This window comes from Pteropus medius, unplaced genomic scaffold (genome assembly GCF_902729225.1).
Source record: "Pteropus medius unplaced genomic scaffold, Ma_sr-lr_union100, whole genome shotgun sequence".
NCBI classification, from domain to species: Eukaryota; Metazoa; Chordata; class Mammalia; order Chiroptera; family Pteropodidae; genus Pteropus; species Pteropus medius.
The window spans coordinates 4271274-4297047 of record NW_024342471.1 but is presented as its reverse complement, the minus strand read 5'-3'; the positions used below and the strand labels follow the sequence as shown (position 1 = coordinate 4297047).

The following is a 25774-nucleotide window of genomic DNA, read 5'->3' as shown; positions in this document are numbered from 1 at the left end:
GATGGTTTCTGGAATTACTCCATTATGGGACACATCCATGCGTTTTGTCTTGCATCGCCCCATTTGATTATTCCCTCTACTTAGCCAGCTTGAAAAGGTGGGTGTGATTATACCCAGTCTCAGACAATGTTCAGTGATAGCTCAGCCAGCGCTGGAACTGAGTGTTTCTAACTCCAACTCCGGCAAGCTGTGATGAGCATCTCACACCTTTCGTGCAGGTAGAAACCACCAGCACGTATGTGTAGTGAGAAAGGACTAAGCCATTTTCTGCCTCTGGGTTCCACAGAGACAGTGCTCAGAGACTTCTCAGCTCTAGCTCTAGACACGATACTGCAAGAAAAGCATGACAAAATTCTCTAAACCTCACAATCCAGAGTGTTGTTCATCTTTGAAAAAAATTATAAAAGCAGGCTCTTCTTCTTCTCTCCCCTCTTCTCCCCAAGCTGGTCTTGCATAAGAGGGATGCCCTTCCATTGGGTGACAAGAGTATGTCGTAAGAGAAAAGTTTACAGGCACTACAGGAATGACCTGGTGCCTCGCCCACCTCATTAGAATCTTAATTGGGGTGTGTAGGAGAGGCTTCTATAAATGGTAAGGCAATCCCCAGCAGCCTGTCTCCCCACTTCTTCCTGCCACTCTCAGACGAGCCCCAAGAAGCAGAGGAAGGTACAACATGACTGGTGAGTGCGCGGCATCTTCTCTGCCAGGCCCTTACGGGAAGCCTATGCTTCTCCTAGGCCAGAGTGTCCAGCTTGGGCTCTGAAGGCTGGATCTTAGTATTCTAGGGTTCTATTCTTTTTCAGTGGCTGCCTAGTCTCTCTAGCATGGTTCCAGGGGTAAAACGTATTGGGGATGTAGTCCTGAGTAATGGGCAGGATATTCACTGCAGCTGGAGTTCACATCCCCTTAGATAAAAGGATAAGCTTTTCCATGTCAAGCCAGCTGATACCTGCTTCCCCGTGTTTCTCAATGCAGTTTTAACAGCTGTTAGTGTCATAGGTGAAAAAAAGCGCATTTCAAAGCTACAAGGAAGTGAGAACACGACAGCCTGTAAATTGATTTAAAAGAAACCTTCAGCAGCATTGGAACGCTTCTAAGTAAATTACACATCCAGAAGCACCGGCAGCCTCTTTGAAAGTGCCTTGATGAGCCGAAACCTCCCAGTAACAGAAAGAGCAGGTGTGCCAACAACTGTCCCTACAAGCAGCGTCAGGGGAGGTCGGTGAAAAAGAACAAGAAGTGCAGGTTCTTTAGCTCTATGGTCACTGTCGAGGATTTGGGCTCTTGTTAGACAGCGCCCCTGCTAAGCAGCATGCTAATTATTGCCTGTCCTGGGTGCTCAGCCTGGTGCGCTGACAGCATCGCCAAACCCAAACAAGGCATGAATCAACCTTATAAAATATTAATGGCGGTTAGAACCGCAGGAAGGTTTGCCAAAGAAATCACTGAGCACGACGCAAAAGGTGAACGTTGATTACTCCAGGAATCACAAAGACCAGGACAGGGTGGCCGCAAAACTGGACCCCCATCCCTGTTCCCCATTTCCTCCTGTGAACACGCAGCAATATGCGAGGTCATTAAGAAGAAGAGCTTCCGATCCTGTAGACTTTAGCAAGAGAGGATGTCAGCTGTCACCTAGACCATCTCCCTTCTTCCAGGAAAAGGAGAGTTCCAGGAAAGGCTAGAGACTTACTAGTCACTTAGAAGGCTGATAGCAGAGACAAGCTAGGTCCCAGCAGTGCCCTTCCCACTGTTTCCTGCTATCAGAGTTGAGTTCATCCATGAGCACATGTGCTATCCAGGGCATAGGAAACCTAGTTTCTCACGTGAGCTCTGTTACCAGCAGCTTCTGCATTCCCTGCCACCTCCAAGCCAAAAGTTCCCAATTGCAAGATGAAAGGCTTAAAACAGATGGACTTTAAGGCTCCTCCCAGTACTGATGACTCTCACCATGAGAGGAAACCAGGGATAGAGAGCAATAGGCCCCAGAAGTGCTCACCCCCTGGGGGCACATATCATCACATCATTCTGCAGGCCCTACTGTGGGCCCACGAGCAGCCTCATACCTGCCCTCTGTGAGTCCTGCTTGACATCCTGAGGGCCTGGCATATCACTGCCTGTGACTCATGAAAAGTTAAGCTCTTAGAGCTCAACATCTAAACCAATCAGAGACGTTCAGAGGTCACAAAAGAAGGTAGACAATGGCCAGTTGGGAGAACATCAATTTTAACAAAGGCAGGGAGGATAAGTGAATACCTTCCTTCCCTTTACTTTGCCACACATACAGTTCCCAGTTCAGCTTCTACTCTGGAATGAATAAATTTACTTATTGAACAGCTAGGGAAAGGAGCCACTGTAGGTACAGTGGGGAACGCAGAGATAAATGGCTGTAGTCTTTGCCCTCCCTCAATTCACAGGCCGATCATGCTTGGTCAGTAGTAGTTATGTGGGGTGAGGAGTGTTCTGGGCAGAAGGAACAGGAAAATAAAGGCGAGTGGTTATCAGGTGTGACCCAGGAGACCATCAGATTAATTGTGTTTGTCTGAGAGGACTGTGTCCACCCAGCTCCCAATTTAAGGTTCTCGTTGGAATCAGCGCGGGTTCAGTTACTGTGCCTCTCACTGGAGGGCAGCCTGGGCCATGGGTGGGGATGATGGTGGGGGAAGAGGGCCTGGCCGTGTCCTGCACAAAGTACAGTTGACCTGTGAACAATATGGGCTTGAACTGCTCAGGTCCATTTATAAGTGAATTTTTTTCCATTGACCTGCATAGTTCAAACTAGAGTTGTTCAAGAGTCAACTCTGCAGCTGGTAATCCGTGAGTGCAGAAGGCCAACTTAAGTTATTCTGGGACTTTCCACTACAGGGTGGCCGGTGCCCCTAATCATACCATGTTGTCCAAGGGCTAACCAAGGCCAGAGCCCCAGGGTGGACAGGAAGGCAGGCTGTGAACGCGGACATTGGGCCCAATGTGGAGGGGACACCTTGCTCCCCATCCCCAAAGCCACTCAGAGGCCCTGAGTCACAGGCAGAGTCCTCAGGGTAGGAACCTGAACTGCAGACCTCTGCCTGCAGGAGGCCAGAACCTCCATTCTGGGGACTAGCCCTGTGATCCACCAGGGCACTCAGCTTTCTGCCAACCATTTTGCTGGGCAGAGCACTGGCCTGGACTGCAGAGCCTAACCTTCTCTGGCCTCATTCCTCAATCTCTGGATGACCTGTGCCACTCTGGGCCATGGGTCTGCCACAAAACATCTTTCCTTGGAGCTGAGACACTGATGGCTCTTTCTCCCATGATCCTGCCTCCTCCTTCGTTCTAGAAATATTTTAGGAACATCTGGGTTCTCCGTGCACAGGGCAACGGCTTTTCATTTCAGCTACCTGGACCAGAGCACTAAGGTCTCTCTGAAAGCAGATCGCCCCTTGGGCTCAGAGGCTCATGACTTCAGGCGCTCAGAGTTTGTGATAATGATGCAGATCTGAGCGTAGGGACTCAATTCCTACACAAGAGGGTCCTTGACTCTACACAGGAAAGAATTTAAGCACAAGCCAGAGTTAGAGATAAAAGGAAAGTTTATTACAGAAGAAATAACGCTCCAGAAACAGAGCATGTTCTCTCAGAGACAGAGAACGAGACCCCAAGTGTTTAAGGGATTCGGTTTATGTGCGTTTTCCTTTCAAGATGTGAGTATGCAGTGTTAAAGGCATGTTAGTAATCTCAGCCTTCATTCTGTAGGTTCCTGTGGTCTGGCTGTAGGAAATAAACGGTTGGGTTTATTCTGTGTAGGGTATAGCTTAAAGACTTTTTTTTCCTGTTTTTCTTTTATGGTATGGGTATGCCGCATTAATATGTGTCAACAGTTGTTAGTAATCTCTGCAGGAATTTTCCTTTGTTCTGTAGGTTTCTTGTGGTCTGGCCATAGAACGGATCAGCATGTCGTAGGCTCTGAATACAATCTGCTTTAACATTTAGCCAATTTGCTGTCATTCTCATGCCTCTTCTCTAGATCAATAAGGACAAGTTGCCTTTTCTCCCCCACAGCCCCACCCACTTTCTTTCATCTGGGGCAGCAGCTGCTCCCTGTTCATCAGACACAGACCTGCTGGCAGCTGCATCCACTTGCCCATGTTTCCACTTTTATTATCTAGGATTACATACAGAGGTGGAAGAGCCGAAGGCTTATGAGCACACGTCCAGAGACACGCTCTGGGTCGAATGTCAGCTCTGTCCCTCACTAGTTGAATGATCTTGGGCAGATTACTTAATCTAAGTGTCTCAGTTTCCTCATCAAAAAAAGGTAAAAAATAAAAATAAAATAAAATAAAAATGAGGTTATTCTGGAATCCACCTCATAGGCGCTCAGTCCACGTAGCTTATTATTTCTTGAGAAATTTTCATGAGCCTGAAGAAAAACCCTATGAGATGAAGGCCATTTTCTAATGAAGGACAATTCCCAGGGGACGCTCTCCCACTCAGCCTCCCCCTCCCCCAACATTTCCAAGTCCCCTGTTCTTTTTCACTTCAAATAACTTCTCCGTTCTCCTCCACCTTGCTGGGCCAGGCTCCACAGATGGAGCAATCACTCTCCTCCCCAGGGCCCACATGCCAACCTGGGGTGTGAGTTGAACTTAGGAAATTGTTTTCTCTACTCCTCAGGAGTGGAGGGAATGGGGCCCCAGGGTCTTTGGTAGGGGCTGAAACGTGGGTTCTTAAAGAGCTTGCATTCTCCTCTCTCAGCCTTATTTTTCTCCTTTGTAAATGGGGTTTTCCCCACTGCCTCCCTCTCAGAGCAGCTAGGTGACTCAGATGAGATCATCCACGTGAGAGTTTTGATAAGTATAAAGTGACACGTGGCCTAAGATACTGATTCTCAGTCCTCCATGCTTACTAGAATCACCAGGAGAGTTAAAAAAAAAAAAATGAAAAAAAAAATAACAAACAAACAAAAAAAACCAATGCTGTCCCTAACCCAGAAATTCTAATTTAATTGGTCGATGGTGGGACTCGGGGCAATTTGACACTCTCCAGGTGAGGGTGGCGAACAACCAGTCCAAGAGATTCTAAGCTCGCTTTGGAAATGAACTAGTCCAGGATTCGTCCTTCCATCCTCTTCTCTCACCTTGACCATGTAATGTCAAGGCAGGGAGTAGGCTATCGGTTGCCTTTTCTCTCTAGCAGTTTACTGGAGTCATCGCAAGCCACTGCCACCACAACCACCTTGGCTGGCTGCAGGGTGACAGCTCGGAGTCCTATGTGGTCAGGCAAACTGCCTTCCAGTCTGGGCTTGGGTCCAGGCTCTGCCTGAGCATGCACTATTTGACATCACCTGACTAGATTTCCAAATCCCTCATCTGTGAAATGGAAATAATGACATTGTAGGGTTTTTGTAGCTATTAAAAGACATAATGCAGGTAAAATGCTTGGCACAGTGTCTGGCACAGCTGAGGTCCTCAACAGCAGCTCATAAAAAAGCTCAAACCCTCCTCTATCCTGTTGCTTTTGCCATTACATGTAGGATCCCAAAGGATTTGCCCCCCACAACCTCTAGGGGTCCAGGTACTACTGATAAGTATACCTTGGATCCCAATAGTAACCCTACAAAGGAGGATGTGCAGGTCTCACTCTGTCTACAGATGGGAAAAGTACAACCGAGAAACACAGAGACCTTGCCCAAGGCCTCAGCCTTCCAGACTATCAGCCCAGGGCTCGTTCACTTCATCCCAGGAATCCTCGCCAGCCCCTCACTCAGCCACCAGCCCCCAAGCTTCCCTACCACCTGGTGCCAAGAAATTGTACCACCGTGTTGCACAGGGATTGAAAATGTCTGAATGCTGGAGAATGGCACAGCATGGTGACTCAGATGAGATCATCCACGTGAGAGTTTTGATAAGTATAAAGTGACACGTGGGGAGAAGAGAGACTGTTGAGAGCTGAAAGGAAAGCACCAGGTTCTTGGAGTCAGTGGTGGGGCTGGCCAGGAGTTCAAGACGTTTCCTGTGCCCAGAGGGGACTTCAGGGGAGTGTTGGGAATGACTCACATCCCCTCAGTGACCATACTCTGAGATCTGGTTTCTGGGCCAAGCTCTGCTTCTAAATTACCCTGCACCCTCAGCAGATGTCTTCCCCTTTTGGGACCTCAGTTTTCTTACCTGTAATATGGGAAGCTGAGATTACATCACTGTTTTTCTAGCTGCCATTTGTCATCACTAGCAGGTTGTAAAATCAGTCTAGTGGATTGTGACCAGCAATAACAATGAAGTATAAGAGAAAATATCAGTACATTATACATAGTAAGAGTTAGTATTTTGTTGTGAAACTTTGTATCAGGTATAGACCCATATATGTAAACACTGTGTAAAAATGTGGTCTCCAAAAAATGCTCAAAGACAATTGACTACATCATTTTTAGTATATTTATTAGCCCTAATTAACTCTATAAATCTGTAAGATTAAAAAAAAAATGTCCGTCTAGAGAAGAGACATAGGGAATAAGGTCTGGACAGGTGGGGAGAAGCAGCCACTGGAGTATCAGTTATGTCATGTTGGGCCACCTGCCAGCAACTTTATGCTGTGGTTCTCCCAGGAATAGGAGATAAAAACCCCAATCACATACCTGCAACAAGTCCTACTCATCTGTCTGCTGCAGGTGATTCAATCACAAAGCCAGGCTGATAAGGATTGAGACAGATGACTAGTAACTTCCTTTCACATGTGTGCTTCTCATGTTATCACTGCCAAAGTTGGATCCCAGAATAAGATGGAGGGTTACATCATCAGGTATATGTATAGGTTTGGCTGTGAATGACAGTGAACCCCCAAATAATAATGGCTTAAAGGAATAAACAAAACAGAAGTTTACTTCTTCTTTATATAATAGGTCTGGATATAGGCAGTTCTGAGCAGGTAAGGCATCTGCTCAATTCATAGGTGTCCAGGCTCTATGTAGTCCCCACGCTGCTATCCCCAGGGTATGCATGGTCCAAGATGACCACTAGGGCTCTGTCCACATCACACCCACACTCCAGGCAGCAAAATGAAAGAAGAGGCAGGTAAGCAGGCTAAGGGCATTTGTCAACTGTTTTGAAAAAGAGATTTCCTCAAAAAAATTGAAATCAGTATTCAAACAAATACTTTATATGAATGTTCATAGCAACACTATTCACAAGAGCCAAAAAGTAGAAACAACCCAATTGTCCCTCAACTGATGAATGGATAAACAAAATATGGTAAATCCATATGTAGTTGACCCTTGAACAACTTGGATTTAACTGCACTGGTCTACTTATACGTGGATTTTTTAAAATAACAACTGTGAGTGTATTTTCTCTCCCTTACAGTTTAATTAATAACATTTTCTTTCCTTTAGCTTACAGATAGATAGATAGATAGATAGATAGATAGATAGATAGATAGATAGATAGACATAGATAGAGACACACACACACACATACACACACATATATATTATAAAATATATGTTAAATGACTGTTTATGTTATCAGGAAAGCTTCTAGTCAAAAGTAGGCTATTAGCAGTTAAGGTTTTTGGGAGTCAGAAGGTATAAGCAAATTTTCAATTGCATGGAGAGTCTGTGCCCCTATGAACTGCCGATAAATAATACCACGTGAATGAACCTTGAAAACATTATGTTAAGTAAAAGAAATCAGGCCCAAAGGCCACATATGTATGAGATTCCATTCATGAAATGTCCAGAATAGGCAAATCCATGGGAAAAGAAAGCAGATCTGTGGTTGCTAAAGGCTGGAGTTAGTGAGTAACGGAAAATGATTGCCAATGGGTACGGAGTTTCTTTGGGGGATAATGAAAAAGTTCTGAAAGTGGTTAGTGGTGACGGTTGTGCTATACTAAATACCACTGAATCGCACACTTTAAAAAAGGTTAAAATGGTGAATTTCATGTTCTGTGAATTTTACCTCAATTAAAAAAAGAGAGAGAGGTTTCCTGGAAGTTAATACATATAACTTCCTCTCATAGGTCATTAACTAGAACTCATTCCTGTGACCGCCCACTGCAGCGGAGCCTGGGAAATGTAGTAGCCATTAATATGGGAGATTTTATTACCAAGAAAGAAGGAGGGAGTGAATATTGGCATAGACATTTAGTAGTCCTGACAGGTGAGGATATTCTCCGGAGGCAGCACGAAATTGTGAGAAGAGCACCGGAAGGAGAGTCCAGAAATGTTTCACTGTGGGCAAATCACCTTCCAGGCCTCCATGTCCTCACATCTGGATAAGGGAGGGAGTATATGATTGTCTCCAAGGACTCTTTTCCCCCTGATGTTTTTAAGAGCATATGCTAGTCAATTGTAGGGTCGATGCGATGCTCTTTTTATCCCTTCCCTTCATCCAGGCTGGTGGAGAGGACAGTCTTGGGGCTCATAAATATCCACGAAGTTCTAAACTTAGATGGTCGTGTGTCTCCCCACCCCGCCCCCACCCTTTCCCTTCCAGAACACACTCTGGCAAAGGAGGTTGTGATTACTGCTGTGTAAAGGGGTAGTTGTTGGGAGTAACTATGGAACCTAAATAATCCACAGACAGGATCATCGGATCCTTGATTTGGGGGCCGGCAGAGAACCAATCCTAGGGTTCAAGGGGTGGGACCATGACAGAGGGTGGCAGCCAGCAGAAGGAGAAAGATTTCAGGAACCACATAGGAGGCTTTATGAGCATGTTCTCAACCTGCCTATCCGACTCCAGGATGCAGAGGCAGGCTGCTCCCCTTTTGTTTACCTCCTATGTAAAATGCCCTTTTAGAACACATTTTTTTTCTTCCATATGCTCACTCTCTCCTTTATCAGAATACACATGCCAGGGAGTGGGACAATGCACAGTGAGGGCCCCTCACCCCTTGGGTATCTTCTGGACTGAAGGTCCAGCATGGGTCCCCTTCCCAAGCAGAGAACTGAGAATCAGGGCAACAGGGGAGGGGCCAGTGAGACCTGGGTTCGGAATCCTGGGTCTGCCAATCACTGGGTATATGACCTCCAATAAGATGTTTATCTCTCTGCATATCAGTTTCTAGTTTCGACAAGGATTCCATTGGTGATATATAAAGTGCTCCGTAAACTGTTAGTAGCAGTTGACGTACAGTAGATTGATGGCAAATGAGTCCTGCTTTTCCTCACTCTCCAGCCCAGAGAAGACTTGCATATCCCACAAACACCCTGATGGGGAACACACCTCCTTCATGCCAGGGCTCACGTCTGGTGTCAGGAGAGGCAGGTGACCATCTATCACAGTCATACCAGGACCTTACCTAGTGAGGCATGCAGAGTGCCCTTCATCTCCCTTCAGTGTCTCTGCAGCCAAGTCACCCTGATTTCAGTCTTTTCTTTGTCATTTTCCCTATGGACAAGCCACTGGTCTCTGAGATAAAAGAGAGAAGTCTCTGCTATTGACACAGCTATAGTATATAGTGTATAACCCTTGACAAAGCAAAGCAAAGGACTTATTTCAGGGGAGGCAGATGCCAGCCATAGATGTAGAATCCCTGCCACCCCTTTTTCCTTACCCCTGTGTTTGACAGAGAATGTCTGGGGACATACTTTCTGTGCTCAAGTAGCTCATGGTCTAGAATGGTGAGCTTCACCTGGGGAGAAAGCATGCATGCTTTTGGTTTGGGAGAGAGTCGAAGAATCTCTAAGGGGTCATGCGATCTGAAACCACATGTCCCGTAGGGCTCTTCTCTTTTCTAAAACAAGACAAGGAGTAAAGTTCTACCAAATCTCAAATGTCAGGGAAGCACAGCAGGTAGTGAGCAAAGTTGGAAGGAAGCATGGGGTTTAAAAGATGGGGCCATTGCCCTCAAGAGAACTAGCATCTACAAGCCACACAGAGTTTGGGGTTGCCGGAGAGTGTCTAAGATCTGGGCTGTCTCCATTCGATATTTATGTACAGGAATGTTCATCTTTTCTCCTTCCTCCCTCTGTCCCTCTTTCCCTCCCTTTGCGCCTCCCTTCATTTAATGGATATTTATTGATTGCATGAATGTTTTAGTTTCTCTGAGTTTGTGCAAAAACTTATTAATTTATTCTTTCGATAACTGTTTTTTGAATGAATGAGTGAGAGGATGTGTGAATGAATGAATCTTTAGTACCCTGAGCTGGTTTCAAGATCACCTCTCAAGTCCCCCTCTCCAGTAGCAGTGTTTGGCGCACCACCCCAGAGATGTATTTCACTTGAAAGAGTCCCTAAGATGAGCCTCTCTGCCTGTCTCCAAAACTGCTTAGGTGGGACCCACCCTGGTCCCAAGCCTGCCCTGGAGCCATACTCTCTCTACCTCACCTTTCTTCTGGGCAGAACCTCTGTTCTAGCCAAATAATATACTTGCTCTCCTGTTGTCTGAAATCCAGGCGGCTCCCACTTCTATTTGAGCCCCCATCCACCAAGGAATGATATTAAAAGTGGATGCAACATGAGTACCCTGGTTATACAGTTCTCTCGGCTGGTTGGGTGAAGCTGCACTGAGCACTTGGCCTGTTCCTTGAGGGCTGAGTGACTGCTGGATAGATGGAGGGGGAAGATGTTTTCAGCAGTGTGAATAATGTGTGCAAATGTTCAGCCCCCTGAACAGACAGAGGGGAAATAGGCTGTGAAGTTCTCACGATGCTCTGTCAAGGTCTTTCAATTTTAATATGAGTCTTCCTAGAAGTTTGACTCTGCCCTGACCAGCCCCGCCCAAAATCTGTCCCTTTGATAAATCACACCTTTTCCCATACCACCATTCCTTGCTGCCCAGGACCTCAGGTCCTCTTTTCTGTCTTACAGATTTAAAACTCCAGAATATTGACTGGCAGAAGACCTCCAACCGGCAGGCGCATCACACAGACAAATACTACAGCCAGGATCTCATCTTGCGAAGAGGTCAACCGTTCAAATTATTGTTGACCTTGAATGAACCTCTCAGACCTGGAAACAACCTGGGGTTCATAGTCTTTACAGGTACCTGTTCATTGCCTCCTCCACCCCATACATGCCTCAGTAGCCCATAGGGTTGTGCATCCAAAGGTCACTGGGCTCTAGGCGAGCTCTGCCACTGATTCAATGTGACTTTGGGTAAGTTTCTGCCTGTCTCTGAGCCCAAGAGTCCTAGTCTTCAAATTAAGAGGGGTTTGGCCTACATGATCTCTCCAGTCACTTCCAGAGCCATGATGTAGTACTTCTTTGGATAATGTCCCTCCAAGGGCCTCTGTGGTTGTACTGGAATCTGATTTCTCCCCCGAGTCTGGCCAGCACTCCTCGACTTCAACTGACCCCTGTCTCTTTTTTTCAGGGCCCTATCCCTCAGAGTCAGCCAGAACAAAGGCTGTGTTTCCACTCTCTAATGGGACAAGTGGTGACAGCTGGAGTGCCCAGCTCGTGTCCCAGAACAACAACACTCTGACCATCTCCATCTTCAGTCCTGCCAATGCACCCATAGGGTGGTACACGCTGAACATTCAGATCAACAAATATACTCTGAAACTTGGGATGTTCATACTGCTCTTTAACCCCTGGTTGCAAGGTAGGCATCTAACCGCCCACACTCCCACCCATAACAGCTAAGCAATGCCCATGGAAAGGAGATGAGGGAAATGATTTTCATGGGATCAGGTTTGATTAGGAAAAGTTTGTGGGATATGGACAAAGCATAGAAGCTAAAAATCAAAAGCCATAACTTTAAGTCCCAGCTCTGCCACTTAACCAGTTATAAGTCTAGGCAGTCACTCTACCTTCCTGAGCCTCAAATTCCTCACCATTAAGTGGACATCATGCTATTTCCCCTGGTGCTATTGCAAGGATCTCATGAGTTTTTACAAACTGCATAGTATGATGTAATTATAAGGGACAATGACCATAGTACAATTCTGTAGTATAGACATAGCTTCCTTCCTAAAAGAACACGTGTCTTATTCCCAGGACCTCATTTTCAGACTCTCAGATCATCCCAGCTTCTCTTTCAAGCTCATAGTTCCCACAATATGAGTTGGAAGCATTACAGCCCAAGGCTTCCTTCCTCAGTCAAGGTTGGGGAAGTGCTGCAGCTAGGACTTGCTCCAGCTCCCAGGCCAGTACTCAAGTTGGAGGAGGAGGCGGACTGGTTTCTACAGTCCTCCAAAGGATTCTAGTACCTGATGTCTGATTTTTATGTTAAACAGCGGATGGTGTCTTTATGAGTAACCAGGCTGAGAGAGAGGAGTACGTTCAGGAAGATGCCGGTGTTATTTTTGTGGGAAGCACAGATCGAATTAGTATGGTTGGCTGGAACTTCGGACAGGTAAAAGGGTCATAGGAGGCTGAGTGTTATGTCCCTATTACCCAGGAAGGTCAGCGGTTGGCCCCACAGATAGGTGGAAGTTCTCAAATCTGATCATTTGCCTGCTCTTCTATTCATTCATTCATTCAGAAAAAAACATTTATTAACCATTTACTATGTGCCATGCCGCAGCTGCACACCACTAAGGATACAGAAGATGGATAAGACAGATTCATTGTCTTTGAGAGAGTCACAATTCATTGGGCAAAACAGACATATAATTAAATCAATGCAATGAAGTGTTATTGACGCCACATTACACAAAAGAAGATAAAGCCCAGTAGAGACGCTTGGGACAAAAATGTAGTTTCTATTATTCATTCCACGTAAGAATGTGATGAACCTTCCTTGGTGTGTGCATTCGTCTTCCCAAGGTCTTTCATTACTGTGACCACCCGTCTGAGTCCCAGAGTACCCGGGTTTGCTCAGTCTGGAAAACATTCAGGGATTTCCCTAAGCTTTTCTTTTCTAGCAGACAAACGAAGGCATTAGAATGAGGTAAGTTGGGTGGGTTGCCTTGGATATCAGGAGTAGGTGGACAGGTGCATGTTCTGCCTATCTTCAGATCCTATTCTATAGTCAACCAGAACAAGTCTGCTATATATTTTATAAGCTGGGTTTTTGTGTCAAATTCCATTGGAAGGAAGAAAAGAGGGAAAAAAGGGGATAAAAATGAACCTAGAGGTGGAAAGGGAGCTATTTTTGATGACATGGGCTGGGCGAGCCACTCCCAGAAAGGAACTTTTGATCAGAAACCTGAGGGAGGCAAGAAAGCCAGATCTATATCTTGGGGAAGATCATTGGAGGCAGAAGGAATAGCACCTGCGAAGACCCTAAGGCGAGAGAGAGCTTGGCCCTCTCCATTTGCGCATCGATGACTAAACATAAGTCTTATTTTGTGAAAATAGCCTGAGATGCCTTTTAGCAAGATATCTTATCTTTACGATTTCTTCCCCAGGAGTCTAAATAATATGTTCAAGATCACAGTCAGAACTAGACGGAAATTTTGAGATGAGCTTAGGTCAATCCAGATGGAGGAATCAAAGCCCAGGCAGATTAAGTGATTTGCTTCCAAATTCATGACAGTGAGAGAGTCCTCCTCGTTTAGGAGGCTCAGCACAGGGCTTCATGTATCGCGAGAGCTCTGGATGGGTTTGCAGGATTAAAGGCTGGGTGAGGTGGGTGTTCCTTGGTAGTTCTCAGTTCTGGAGTCCACAGAGTGAAAAGACCTGGGCAGTTGCTGTGCTTCTCACCACTGTAGCCCCCATACTCTTAATTAGCCAACACTACTTATCATTTCTTCCATTGTAATATATGGTTTTATTTTGAACAGTTTGAAGGAGACATTCTGAACATTTGTCTCTCGATCCTGGATAACAGTCTGAATTTCCGCCGTGACCCTGCTACTGATGTGGCCCGCAGAAGTGACCCCAAATATATTGGCCGGGTGCTTAGTGCAATGGTGAGTGATAGGAAAACCAGTGGTTACCATATATCAAACCCAACTATGCATCAGGCACATGCGCTGTTACATATGTCATCTCATTGAAGTCTCACAAATATGGTTGGTGGCTGTTACCATCCCTGTTTTACACACATGGAGCCAGAGTTAAAGTACTGGCCTGGTGGCACAGTGAGTGAGTGGCAGAGGCCAAACTGGAACCATGTCTACCTGGTTCCAGAGCCTTTTCTTTTGTATCATAAGACCTTTCTCAGATGACAAGGGAACTTGCCCCTTTGGTGTTCGTCAGGACTGGAAGGCAGCAAAGCGGAGACTTTGCTCCATCCCTGGGCTTTCTGGGAAAGGAGGTAGGCTCCCCAGTAAGCCCGAAGTGTCAATCTCCTTTGTTTTAGCCCCTCCCTTCCACAGTATAGAGTGCTTGAATGTCAGACTAAGAAGGCAGAAGGCCAACCCACTCATTATCTAGATGAGGAAATCAAAGCCCCGGGAGCTGAAGTGAGTTGCTCACAGCCTGTGAGTCAAACCAGAGCAAGGCCTTGAACTGCCCACCCAGGGCCTCTTTTGCTCACTTAGTCCCTCCACTTGAGAGACTCATCCCCCCACACACACCCCAAACATACACACAAGCTAGATCCTGGAGGAATCTCTTGCTCTGCACTCAATGTGTAGAGAACACCTCCATCAGAAAGTGTCCAAACGTGGGATCAACCTGCTCGAGTTACAAATTAGAAAACTAAAAGTCAGAGAGTTGTTGGTCTTGAATCCTCTGAAACTACATAATTAGCCCAGAAGTATATTTAACTCTTTTTTATAGACTAACCACATTTCAATCTCTTTTACTTTTGAGTTGGAGAATATCCAAGCTAAGAAGCTAGTTACATGGTTAGAAAATTGAACAACCTTCTGAAAGGATGATAAACCTCTTGGGGTAATCAGAGAGGGCTTCCTGAAAGAGCGGAATCTTAAACCAAACCTTGCAGAAAAGGAGTGGGTTAGCCTAGGGAATGTGGAGATGGGTGGGAACCAGAGGGGCTGGGGAAAGATGCCGAGAGGAAGTGAGACCTGAGCTGAACCGTGAAAATGAAGTGGCCATGGAGGGGTGGAACTAAAGCCAAGGCCAAAGTTAAGTAAGGAAAGCTGGCTTTTAGGGCAACTTAGGAGGCTGAGCCTTTCTGGCCCAGGAGAGGGTGGGTGAGGCCAGCCGGCTCCAGCAGCTGCTGACTCACTCTCACCCTGGAGACAAACCTCTTTATCTCAATGCCAATTTCCTCGGCTACACCTCTCTGCAGACCTCCTGGTTGGGCTGGGCCATGAGCTAATTATGGCCTGTGTAAGGCTTTGGGATGCTCAGTTTTCAGCCAGAGATGACCCTGCTGATTACCACTTGGGTGGCTGTGACTCAGGGAATGGAGATGGGCTGCACACCCTTCCATCTTGGAGGAGACTGTCCTGCCTGATTCTGCGATTACAGCCCAGACCCTCCTGGAGGTGGCTGCGGAAGCTCACCCACCACACGGAGGGGTGTGGAATGTCCGGGTCAGCCCATCCTAGGCAAGGATGCGTCTGTTCCCATACCGTCCATTCTCATAGGCCTTGCCACTTGTGGATCCCCAAGAAAGGAAGCAGGACTCACAGACTGAGAGATTCTGGTCCAGACTCTCACTGCACAGTTTGGATAAATGCTGATCAAAATTGTCATAAGCTCTGAAAACTGGGCTGCTGGAAGACACCTGAGAGTTCATTTGTTTCTAACTTTCCCTGTACTGGAAGGTGAAGAACCAAGGCCCACATTGGTGAATTAATTTGTCCACAATTACAGAGCTGACAAGTGTCAAAGCTGGGCTTGTAACTCAGGTTTCTCCTTCTCTCTCTCTCTTTTAACTTTGTATTATGGAAAAGTTCAGATTTTCACAAAAGGAAATGGAAATGTAAAATGAATTCCTACGTACTCATCACCAGCTTCAGCAATTACCCACTCCAGGCTAGTCTTGTTTCATCTCTGACTCCCTCCTCCAACAGATTATTTAATAAATCCAAGATATTGCATCATTTCATCCATAAATATTCCAATATTTGTCTCTAGGACCATGGTACTCAGGTGTCTCAATTCCTAGTCCAGTGCTCTTTTCACATGGCATCATGGTCATGTTACTTGTGCAAGAATCATACCTTAAGTTGAATGAATCAATGAATCAATGACAAGCAATATTCCAACTTTATTCATTCTAAGAAGTTAGTTGCTAAAGTTTTGAAGTGATCTTTTAGAAGACCAGTACACCAAAAGAGAGTTTCAAACCATGGACCCCATGTCAGACACCACTGACTACCTGTGACCCGTGGCAAGAAATCCTTTGCAGGCTGGATTTCTGATGCTGCTTTGCCATTGACAAGCCAAGGGCCCTGTTTCCATGTGAGCCTGCTGCACATGACTGATACTTGGGTTAGAGGCAATTAAACATGACTGATTAAGCAAAGCACTTTAAAATACATACACTACTCAATACCCCTAAGGGACCTTTATTACAATTATTATCCCCCTATCACCGAGAAAGACAGAAAATCAATACGATGGCTCCCTGGCTTCCTTCCTCGCCTCCCCACCTTGTCCCCTAAACTCTGCATATCATTCTCTGTGCTGATTTTCTTGGGGTTTTTCCTCCCTAGATCAATAGCAATGATGACAACGGTGTGCTTGCTGGGAATTGGAGTGGCAGCTACACAGGTGGCCGGGACCCCAGGAACTGGAATGGCAGTGTGGAGATTCTCAAGGAGTGGAAGTCATCTGGCTTCAGGCCAGTCCGATATGGCCAGTGCTGGGTCTTTGCTGGGACGCTGAATACAGGTACTCTGGGTGTGACACGCCTTTGCTGGGGTGGTGGGCAGCACTGAGATGCCCCAAGGTATCGTCTCCACTGTAACCCAAGGCCTCAGACTGCCCCTTGACTTGCAGTGCTGCGGTCTTTTGGGATTCCCTCCCGGGTGATCACCAACTTCAGCTCAGCTCATGACACAGATCGAAACCTCAGTGTGGATGTGTACTACGACCCTATGGGAAATCCACTGGACAAAAGCAGTGATAGCATATGGTGAGTGTCTGACCCTTTCTGAGCACCAAATCTGAGCAGCTTCTTGCTTTCCTCAGTAACATATCAACACATGGTTTAGAATAGAAATGCTAACAATGCTGAGTACACATCTAGCAAGACCCAAAACAGTTCTGCAAAGTCTGGTGGTTTGGTCTATCTTGCCACCAGATAAAGAGTTTGATACCAGTTCATATCAGATATGATATCAGGTATGGCTCATGGGCTCTGCAAAACTGCCCTATTTTATAGAATCCATTAGACCCTGTGCTCCTTTAAAAAATAAACATTGAAACTATTGATTTTCCAGTAATAATAGAAAATTATCTCATTTCAGGCAGTCCATATGACCTACAGACTTTATTAAAGAAAAACGGTCCATTTTCTCTTACACATATATACTTTTTACGTACCTTGGTTGGGAGAATAAAAAAATAGTTTATTCTGGATTCCAATGGAAAATAAGAAGCTTTATATGTATATGGGCATATATATTTCTAACCATAAATAGACCATGTGCACAAGTATCTGAACATACACATATATATGTCATAAGTATAATAGATGCCAACTGGAAGTAGGAGGTTATATAAAACTTATAGACGTATCTATAACTTCATATAGCAGTATACATACATAAAATAGATATTGTTACAGCTATTTAAGCATATACCATATGCCAAGTTATTACCAGATGGCAACTGAAATAATTATGTCTATATCTGTATATTCACATAGATATCAATGTGTCTATATATAAAGAATACACATATGTCAATAAGCCATTGTTTTAATCCATTTCAAGGGATGCATACACACACACACACACACACACACAATCATTCACATGCATAGATTTGGCTAGATAACCTGATACAGATGCCATCTTCTTATTACCATATGTTCAACTTTGAGATAGTCTATATAAAATATTCTGTAACTGCTTATTATTCCCAGAATAAGTAGATCTAACTTTTCTGAAATGTGCTTAACGTAACTAATAGAATAAAGTCAAAGGAAAATAAAATTAACAGAAAAGCTGTTAAAACAAACTACAACACCATGCCCAAAATGGAACTGAGTAATAAAAGCATCCACTTTCTTCTGAAGGAGGATGAGGCTCATGTAATTCACCAAAGGTCACGTGGATTCTAGGGTTTAATGAGGGAGAGAAAGCTTATTTTAAGATGTTCTTCCTTGATCTGCACATATACAACTTTCTCTCCAATGCCATTGCTACTTATGGCAAGGTTTTGTTATACAGCTTCTTTTCTGTTCTCTGTTTTTTTCTTTTGTTGTTATCTCAAAAATCCCATTTTGAAGAAAAGTCCTGATTGTTGGGGCAATGCCATTCCTGGCCTTGGTTACCTTCACAAAAGGAGATAATTGGTCCAACCAGATGACTGATTTGGGATGGGAGGAGGTCCATTTTGGTATAATCCTGTGATTATCCTGCACACTGGGAACCGTAGAGAGACCGGAAAGCTTAAGACTCAATTCCTCTGCTGGAAGCATTTCTGATGCTGTTAGGGAACAGGAAGCAGGGAAGCCATTAGTAGAGGCTGATTAACGATTGATTCGGGATGGTGTGTGGAGTACAGGCGAATGATTCTGACAGTAAGCACTGTGGGAACTCAGGGAGGGAGTCGTCAAGGAAGGCTTCCTGGGAGCAGGAAGGTGGGGCTTCTAAGTTGAATTCGGAATTAGAACCTAGATCTCTTGGTTTACCAATTCATGCTACCACCCCATATTAGCTTTATAATTCATTCCAAATATAATTACCTTGTGGCAAGTATAGATCCATGGAAACATTCCAAGGTGTTTCCGCAGTCATTTTTTGGCCCCATCGTAAGGTATCAGGCCCAAAACTCTGATTTTAGCTGGCAGTCTCATCAGTCCTCACCCTCCCACCCCTCACCAGCCTTTTCTGAACCCTCTTCAGAAAGCAATGGGAGCCGATGGTCCCTGCCACCCCATTCCTTGTTTACTGAGGGCCCAGCACTGTACAGTCTGAGAACAGGGAGTCCTGAGTCCTAGTTCCAGCTCCACCATCGTCTTGCTCTAGGACTTATGTAAACCACCTCATCTTTCTGGTCCTAAGTTTCTCCATCAGTGAAATATAAGTGTTGGCCTAGAATATATGTTTACTTAAGTCTCTTACCAGCTTTAATTAGTTGGTTCTCTGCCACTTCAACTCACCCCACTTTTTGCATGAAAGCTAAGGGAGCTCTCCCCTCCCCTCTACATGGATCCTACCCAAGGTGGAAGAGTTAAATCACAAGTCATTTTCTGCCTAGAACAAAATTACTAATCTATTTATTTTAAGGAGAGTTAGAATTAGACAGAGAAACCTGACTCTGAATCTCTCTATACTGCAAATGTTGAATCCTTTTAGAAACTTGTCCAGTTTTGCCTAGTCTTAGAAAGTAAGAATCAAGTGAGGTTAAGCATCCGAACGTGCTTAATAATAATAACAGCAGCAAGTAGTAATTCATTGAGCAATGTTCTGTGCTAGATACTTTTCTAAGCGCTTACCTTTACTCTTCAAAAATGTGAGGTGGGCACTATTGTGATCATCCTCATTTTATAACTGAGGAAACTGAGACTCTCGGTCATTTACCCAAGAGTATATAACTAGAAAATGGTAGAGCTGGGCTTTCAACCTAGGTGGCTTGTAAACTCTGCAGCACCAGAGAGATGCCAGAGAATGTTATTATTTCTGACTGATATTTGAGAATTTGACAGCTTGCCTTGAGATTTTCCAGAGAGGGTTGGCTTGACCCCAGCCACGGCTCTGGTTAGGTTGAGTACTGTCCAACTCATCTCATTCAGATGGCTTCTTTGGTTCACACTTAGGCAGCAAATGCCACTTCTCTGTAAGACTAAACACTGTCTCAGGGGTTCGGTAAAGACAAACGACTTGCCCAAAGTCAGTGAAGGAATTAGTGTCCAAGCCAGAGGTGGAACACAGGTTTTTGCCAACAGGACTCTCCAAAATCAAAGAACATTAGGACCAGAAAGGATCTTCGAAAGGGATCTGCTCATTTCATAAATGAGAAAACCAAAGCCCAGAGAGAAGTAAGGAGAAACAACTGGAGGCATTTAAGCATTTTAAATAAGCGTATGACTCTGCATAATTTCCTTAACTTTTCTGTGTCTTTTCCCATCCATAAAATGAATGACTAGACCAGGGTACCTCAGAAATTTCTTCCAGGTCTTTCTTTATGTCACAGGATCTAGTGGGGTACATTTTCTTCTAAGCCATTGTGCTTATGAAAATGGTTTGGCTTAAGAGACACCAGGCTCTGGAGAAGCCTGTTCTTGAGAGTCAGAACGTTTGGAGGAGAGCTTCTTTTATACAATTCCTTTCTAGGCCACTGTACAGGAGGTCCCTGGACTCTGTTCAGTCACTGAGCAGCAAACAGTGATTTGGAACAATTCGGCCAAAGTTATTCTTATCTCGACATTTCAGGCTTATTTTCATAATTCTTTTGACTTGATTCCTCAATTTCCAGAGTTACAAACCTGCCTATTTGTAGATTTTATAGAGCTCTGAAGTAGAAAGTTCATGGGGATTGCCCTGCACTTTGTTATCAGAGATGTGGAGTTGGCCAGTTTTAGACAAGAGCTGTTGGCACCTGCCCATCATACCAAAACCCTGGCTCCTAATGCAATCTCTCCATGGCCACCAGCTTCCACTAATATTTAGCCAGCCCCCAACATACCTAGATCACCTCACTCAGACCCATGGCAAGGAAATCAAGGCTCCAAGAGTGGCCCAAGCCCCAAAGCAATTCAATTCAGAAAACACGATGAAGTAGTACTGTGTGCCAGACTCTGCACCGGGCACTGGGCACCAAGAACAGTGAGATGCAGGAACCATGCTTAGTTCATAGCTGCATGAGAAGATTGATGATTACGGAGTGGAAGTCAAATAATCAAATTATGTGCAAGGTTCAAAGATAGCACAGAGGTATGGCTGGCACTCTCAGCACATCAGGAAGACGTTTTGGAGGAGGTAGTATCTCAACTGTATTTGGAAGGACAGACAGGAGCTTGCTAGTGGAAAGCATAGGGCATCAGGATCGCTTTCTAGACAGGGTCTCCTGACCCTGTGAATTCAAGGGTAAGCGTAACTGAGTTGCTGTCTCTAGGGCATTGGTTTATAAACTTCAAAGACTTCATTAGAATTGACTTGGGTAGAGGGAGTGAGGAGGGGCAGGAATGCATCAGTTAATAAATGCCTCAGGTAGTTCTGATATCTACAGCCTGTCTTTTTCCTGAGCTCCTGCAACTAAAAACCCTTAAGACAGAAACAGAGCCCAAGGCTGGGAGGTGGGAGAGAGTGTGGCGAAAAACAGAAACAAACCAGGATTTCCATGATGGCACTCTCAGGGGTTCGAATGGCAAACACAACCCAAAGCAGTGTAAGTAAAGTGTTGGCTTCTAAATGAGAGAGGAACCAGGATGTGTTTGTTTATCTGCTCTGTCTCAAATTTCTGCCTTGCAAATAAGTATTAAAACATAGCTACTTACCGGTTTTGGGGGTATTCGTTTTTTGTTTGTTCGTTTGTTTGTTTGTTTTTTACCAACCCACCCTTCCCCTCAGCTTCTCTGCCAGGAAGAAAATAAACACACACCTTGGTATTCTTATTGCTTTCTCATCTCACTCTTGCCTTTTTCCTCAATCCAGGATCATCTTCCCACACTCATGCTGCTTTCTCTTGGGTGAATTCTACCTGGTCTTAAAGGCCCATTCAAAAAACATTCTGTAGGTCTTCCTAGAGATAATTTTTTATGATGACTTTTTTTTTTTTCACAATTATAGGAAATTTCAGAATATGTAATCTGTAATCTGATTGTTAACATCCTTTTAATATTTGATCATTTTCTATTTAACCTTTTCTCTATTAGCTGTTTTTTATAGAATTGGGATTACACATTTTACAAAGCGTGAATACAAGACAGAGCATATGATAAATATATCCTACTTTTTCCTGTACCTAATAGTCAACCACTTCATAAACAGTTTTAAATCATATGTTTTTGGCTAAACATATTATGAGCATGTTCCCTCAGTCACTAAATACTCTTTAAAAATAAGATTTTAGATGTATCATATTCCATTGAATGATTGAATCATCTCTCTTTCCTTATTGTTACCTATTTCCCTATGTTAACTATCTATTTCCCTTTTTTTTTCCTATTATATATAACACAGTCATGAGCATTCTTATATGTAAATCTTGAGCATGTCTGTGACTAGTCCCATAAAAAAAGATTTCTGGAAATGGTATATTCTAGGTTAAAGAAAAGGAACATTTTAAAGCCTTATGACATCTATTGCTGTTGCCTTCCAGAAAGAGTGTAATAACCCATGTTTCATTACAGTAGTGAATAAGAGTATTCTTTCTTCCCACTCATATCATTGGTTGGTATTATTTTTAGTAATCTGATTATCGTTGGGGTTTTTTTTTTTACCTCTTATGGTCTAATGCCCTTCTGCCTTGTTTTGGAGCTGACTTTTTAGTTCCCCGTTGCCTTGAAGGATATATAGCAGGGTCACGTTGAATCAGATAAGTACATAAAGTGCACTTGTGACTCTTTCTGGTAGCTGTATAGTGTGTAGAGCCCCCTCGTGCACACATATCCTATCTGGTCCCCATAGGAAGCTTCTTACAACATGCAAAATGAAAACGATTTTTTCCTGATTATAAAATAATAAATAAAATAAATAAGAAGGATCATTAATAATATAACTAACCAAAGAAAACCAGTAATAACATTTTGAAATAGAGCCTTATAGACATTTCATTCTGTTTATGTTCGTACACATTAGAAGTATGGGCATTGAGTTTTAATTACCCAAATGGAATCAAGTTAAACAGCCTACTTTATAATTTTTTTATACTTTTTATATTAATAAATAGAAAGTTAGAGAGACATTGTAATGTGGTAGTTAAAAACATGAACCCTGCAGCCCTTCTGCTTGAATTCAAATCTTACTCTGCCTATTTATCGCTGTGAGACTTTCAACAAGTTATTTAATTACTCTGTGCCTCAGTTTCCAGAATTGTCAAATAGGGATAATAATTATTCCTGTTAAAAGAGTGTTGTGAAGATTAAATGAGTTAAAATATAGAGCAGTTAGAACATTTAATAACTTTCTATGCTGATACATACTGTATTAGCTATTAGTGTTTCTATAATATATGTATTTTTAAATATTCATTTATTTTTTAATTATAGAATTATAGAAATAATAAGTAATTCTCATTATAAAAAATGAAAACATTACAAAAATAAATAATGTAAATCTTAGTTCAATATGCACCAAAATCTGTCCATATACACAATATATATTCCAAACTGTTATCTAAACCGTGGTTATCTAAGGTAATAGAATTATTGGGGACTACTTTCGCTGTTTTTTTTAATGTATAATTTTCTAAATCCAAATAGGTTCATTATATTTGTGCATATTTTTACAAGTTTATAGATATACATATATATCTACACTATTTTGTAACTTGTTTTTCTTACTCGAGGATATATCTTAGACATCTTTCTCCATAAGTGCTAAATTGATTTTGCTCATCCTCCTGGACAGCTAAGTGATATTCTGTTGCATGGCTGTGCACAATTTATCTGATCATTCCCTTATTGACGAACTTATCCTCCATTATTTTTGCCATTACAAACAATGCTTCAGTGAACATCTTTTCATGTACATATACGTGCACTCATGTGAATTTTTTTATAGGAGAAATTTCTAGAAGTAGAATTATTGACTTACTGTGTATATAGATTTTTAAGAGTTTTTCACACACATTGCCTAATTGTCCTCCACAAATATCGTACCAAGTTAAACTATCACCAGTAGAGCATGATAGTGCTTGTTTTCCCACACCTGGAAATGATTATCACACACCAATGTGTTTCATCCTATACTTTCATCTTTGTCAGTTTGACAGGTGTAATTGTGTCTCTTTGTCATTTTAATTTTCTTTTAATGGCAGTGAGGTTAAAACTATTTTCATATGGTCGGTGATTACTGGTATTATGAAAATTGCCTGCTCGTTGTCCATTATTGGTATGTTTGACTTTTTTTTTGTCATATTGATTTGTAAGTACTCTATAATATTAATTATAATAAATCTCGATCTAATATTAATATTAATTATAATAAATCTCTATCTAACTCCCACTTTATTGATTTTTTTCAATCTTTTTTCTCTCATACATACATGATTCAGAGGTCTCCCAGAAGCTTGGGCAGAGTTTATATACTAATTAGGGTTCCCCTGACTCTTTTCTTTCTTGGATTTCCCCCTCACTGTCTTATCTCCTCGATCAGAAAGGTATGCGCTATCTGTTGGAGTTTACTACCCTGCACTTTACCCCTCTGTGGCCTATCCTTAAGGCAAAGGCACCAAAAGTGGGACTTGCAGCAAGCTAGCCCCTTCCTCCAGGTTTTGACTCCCTTCCAAAGTCTTCCTCCTACTTTGTTGACTCTCAGATAGATGTGTTTTGTATTTTTTTACAGTTTATTGTAATCTGCAGAGGAAACAATCTGTTATGAACCACAGTTGGTTGGTTGGTTGGTTGGTTTGTTATGTGCAAGTTTAATATTTTTACCTAGTCAAATTTATCAGTCTTCTATTTATGACTTCTGAAGTTGGTTCTCTGCTTAAACTATCCCCTTCACCTCATGAGTCTAAAAATTTTTTTTCAAGTCAGATAGAACTTGGATTTATGTTGGACTTACATTTCTTCTAGTTGAACCCAAAACTATCAAAGCCAATGCTAGTGCATTTGCTGTGCGAGTGAAGAGGAGAAGAGGGCAGAATCATGAATGAATAAGACTTTGGCTAATTGACTGGACCTGGTGAGGGAGGGGACCTGTGACTGAGACTTACTGATTGGGAGATGAGGGGGTGCCACTTACAAAGAATATTTTAGGACTGGTATATGTCATTCTTCAATCCAGACCTCAGCCAAAGGCTTCGTGGCTTTTAGCCAGATGTGTCACTCTTGCTGCAGCCTCATTTATTTTCAGCCCACTACAGGATACACAAGAGAAAGCTGTGTAGGTTTGCCTGCTGAGTCACTGGATCTAACCCTGATCAGTTCTGCTACTCAAAAAAAAGTTGTCATGGACCTAAGTTTTGGAGTTAAGCATATCTGGGTCCACACTGATTCTGCCATTGTTAGCTGCTTTACCTCTCTGAGCCTCAGCTTCCCCCTTTTATGAGGTGAGCATACAAATAGTTCCCATTACATAGCGCTGTAAGAATTTAAGTGAGACAATTTCCGCCACGGTTTAGCACAGTAGCTGGCATAGGGTAAAGGCACTCAAGTATCAGAGTGCGGCACTGTTAGATCAGAGATGTGGTTTTTGCTACTCACCTGCTGTGTGGCCTTAGGCAAGCTTTTCAGTTTGTGGTTCTGTCTGCAGGAATTTCCACGTCTGGAATGAAGCCTGGTTTGTGCGGAATGACCTGGGCTCTTCGTACAATGGATGGCAGGTTCTGGATGCCACCCCCCAGGAGAGGAGCCAAGGTAACCCCCAGCTCGCCCATGGATGGCCCCCTTCTCTGGGTTTGGCTCTAAGTCACAGCCTCTCCATTTTTTACAGTAGTGGACAGTGGCATGGGAAAGTAACCTAAGTCCTCTCCATCTCTGGAAGGCACAATGGAATCAAAATAAAAATATTTTCAAAGCAGATTTCCCCTCCTAATTTTGCTTGGTTCAAGCTGCTTTTTAACTGAGTGCCTTCCCTGTGCCACACGGCTGCCATCGCTGCTGTGGAGGGCCTGGCACATGCCAGGCAACAAGGGAAAGAAGTCATCCTCTGCCATCAATGATTTTCCTGCACCGCCCTTAACCTTCTGTCCCTCTCAGAACAAGA

The 25774-nt window shown here is 43.5% G+C and overlaps 1 protein-coding gene across 1 annotated transcript in view; it reads left to right on the top strand.

Moving 5' to 3' along the window:
- The window catches only part of TGM3 (transglutaminase 3), a 96028-nt gene that overhangs the window by 57306 nt on the left and 12948 nt on the right, over positions 1–25774 (top strand). Inside the window, exons 3-9 of the mRNA XM_039863907.1 lie at positions 10791–10964; positions 11296–11526; positions 12161–12279; positions 13652–13780; positions 16445–16622; positions 16731–16866; positions 25322–25425. Coding sequence (XP_039719841.1) covers positions 10791–10964; positions 11296–11526; positions 12161–12279; positions 13652–13780; positions 16445–16622; positions 16731–16866; positions 25322–25425 — 1071 coding nt within the window. The remainder of the gene's footprint in view (positions 1–10790; positions 10965–11295; positions 11527–12160; positions 12280–13651; positions 13781–16444; positions 16623–16730; positions 16867–25321; positions 25426–25774) is intronic.